The sequence below is a fragment of the Fukomys damarensis genome, unplaced genomic scaffold, assembly GCF_012274545.1.
Source record: "Fukomys damarensis isolate Sample0158 unplaced genomic scaffold, DMR_v1.0_HiC HiC_scaffold_15, whole genome shotgun sequence".
Classification (NCBI taxonomy): Eukaryota; Metazoa; Chordata; class Mammalia; order Rodentia; family Bathyergidae; genus Fukomys; species Fukomys damarensis.
The window spans coordinates 61,278,088-61,279,877 of NW_022900927.1; the positions used below are offsets into that span (position 1 = coordinate 61,278,088).

The 1,790-nt window shown below is 59.3% G+C and overlaps 1 protein-coding gene across 1 annotated transcript in view; it reads left to right on the forward strand.

Annotated features, from left to right (window-relative positions):
* The window catches only part of Utp20 (UTP20 small subunit processome component), a 68,256-nt gene that overhangs the window by 62,446 nt on the left and 4,020 nt on the right, over positions 1 to 1,790 (forward strand). Inside the window, exons 53-56 of the mRNA XM_033763501.1 lie at positions 7 to 221; positions 879 to 1,010; positions 1,185 to 1,317; positions 1,689 to 1,783. Of these exons, the coding sequence (XP_033619392.1) occupies positions 7 to 221; positions 879 to 1,010; positions 1,185 to 1,317; positions 1,689 to 1,783 (575 nt within the window). The remainder of the gene's footprint in view (positions 1 to 6; positions 222 to 878; positions 1,011 to 1,184; positions 1,318 to 1,688; positions 1,784 to 1,790) is intronic.

Genomic DNA, 1,790 nt, shown 5'->3' on the forward strand with positions numbered 1-1,790 from the left:
TGCGAGCCCCACCGGCGCTCAGCCTTTCCCTCCCACAGGGCCTGCTGCATGAGAACTGCGGCCTGCTCTTCGTCCCGCTCTGCCTGACGATGGTCAACGATGCCTCGGCCTCCTGCAGGAAGATGGCGTCCCTGGCGCTCAAGGCGCTGCTGGGCAGGCTGGGCCCCGAGCAGAGGGACAGGCTCTTCCACATGGTCGCCGCCTGGTTCGGAGCCAGGAAGGTCAGTGTCGCTCTGCCCGCACACTGGGCCCACACTGGGCACTCGTGGTGGCCCCCTGTCCTCCCAGCACTCAGGAGGCTGAGGCAGGAGGATCGCTGCGAGTTTAAAGCCAGCCGTGGCTATGCTGTGAGACCCTGTATCAAAGGGGGAAATAAATCCACATTTTGCATGCACTGTTGAGTTGGCTTATTCCAAACACCTGTTTTTATATGATGGTAAAATATTTTTGAAATTTCCAAAAGTGTAAGAAATTACAGAGAAATAACCAAAACATCACCTGTGTCTCACTCCGTTACAAACGTGGCAGAGCCGGGCCCTGCTGGTGGGTGCCCCTCTTTTCTGATGTGTGCTTCGTGGTGCTCCCGGCACCCCACCTCCATTGCCCTAAACCCCAGAAGGCCCCACTGGTGAATGGCTCGTTGATCCCATAATTTGGAGGTGAGGGGGAGACGTCTTTCCGCTCCTTTTCAGCCCTAGTGGAGTTATGCCTCGCAGAGCCAGGCGAATGAAAGTGCCGCTTTAACCGTATCCCTGGGTGTGAGTTTCCCCCGTGTCTTGGCGTTCAGAGCCTGACAGCGGGCCGAGCGAAGCCTGGCATCTGGAGGCTGCGTCCGCTGCCCCTGGCCGCCCTGAGCCGGTTCCGGTTTGTTCTCACAGCGGCTGAACAGACAGCTGGCTGCCCTCACCTGCGGGTTGTTTGTGGAGAGCGAAGGAGCCGACTTTGAGAAGAGGCTCGGGGATGTTCTTCCCATCATTGAAAAGGAAATCGACCCTGAAAACTTCCGGGATGTGAGTGATCGCTGGGAACGAACCTGCGGCCAGCCTTCACTGAAAAGTGCTTTGGGGAGGCACGGCCGCTGGGTCAGGAGAGTGTTCCCTGGTCCGCCTGCAGGGGGCACTGTCCCGGGAGGGTGGAGGGCAGGCGCCTCCCGACTTCACAGACGCACCTCTGCCCGTGCCCAGATTGCGGAGGAGACAGAGGAGAAGGCCACAGACCGCCTGCTCTTCAGCTTCCTGACGCTGCTGAACAAGCTGGCCAGGGAGTGCAGCCTCATTCAGCTCACCAAGCCCGCCGAGACCCTGAGCAGGATCTGGAGTAGGTCCTTTCTGCCCTGACCCGCTGTAACAGCTGATAGATTTGGGAAACTGGAAGGGGAACACTGCAGAAGTAGATGGTGTTAACAATGTCTACAATGGGAAAAAAAATAAAAGCCCGTCAGAGCCTGGTACAGTAGCCCACGCTGTAACCAGCACCCTGGAGGCTGAGGCAGGAGGGTCTCCATGAGTTGAGGTAGCCTGGGCCAGCTTGTGAGACCTGCCTCATGATATGAGTCCATCTTCCTTCCTTTGAACCTGGAACTGGGCCCTGAGGCAGTGTCCCAGCTCTGAGCTTCCAGGTGCGGGTCGCCTTGTCCTGGCTGCTTCCGCACCCCAGGAGCGGGCACTGAGTTGCATCCCCGCCTCCAGGTCACACGCACACACACCTGCGCCACCCGCACAGCTGGGTGTGGTTCACGGCGGCCCAGGTCTTCGGGCTGCTCTTCGCTGCCTGCCAGCCCGAGGCTCTGG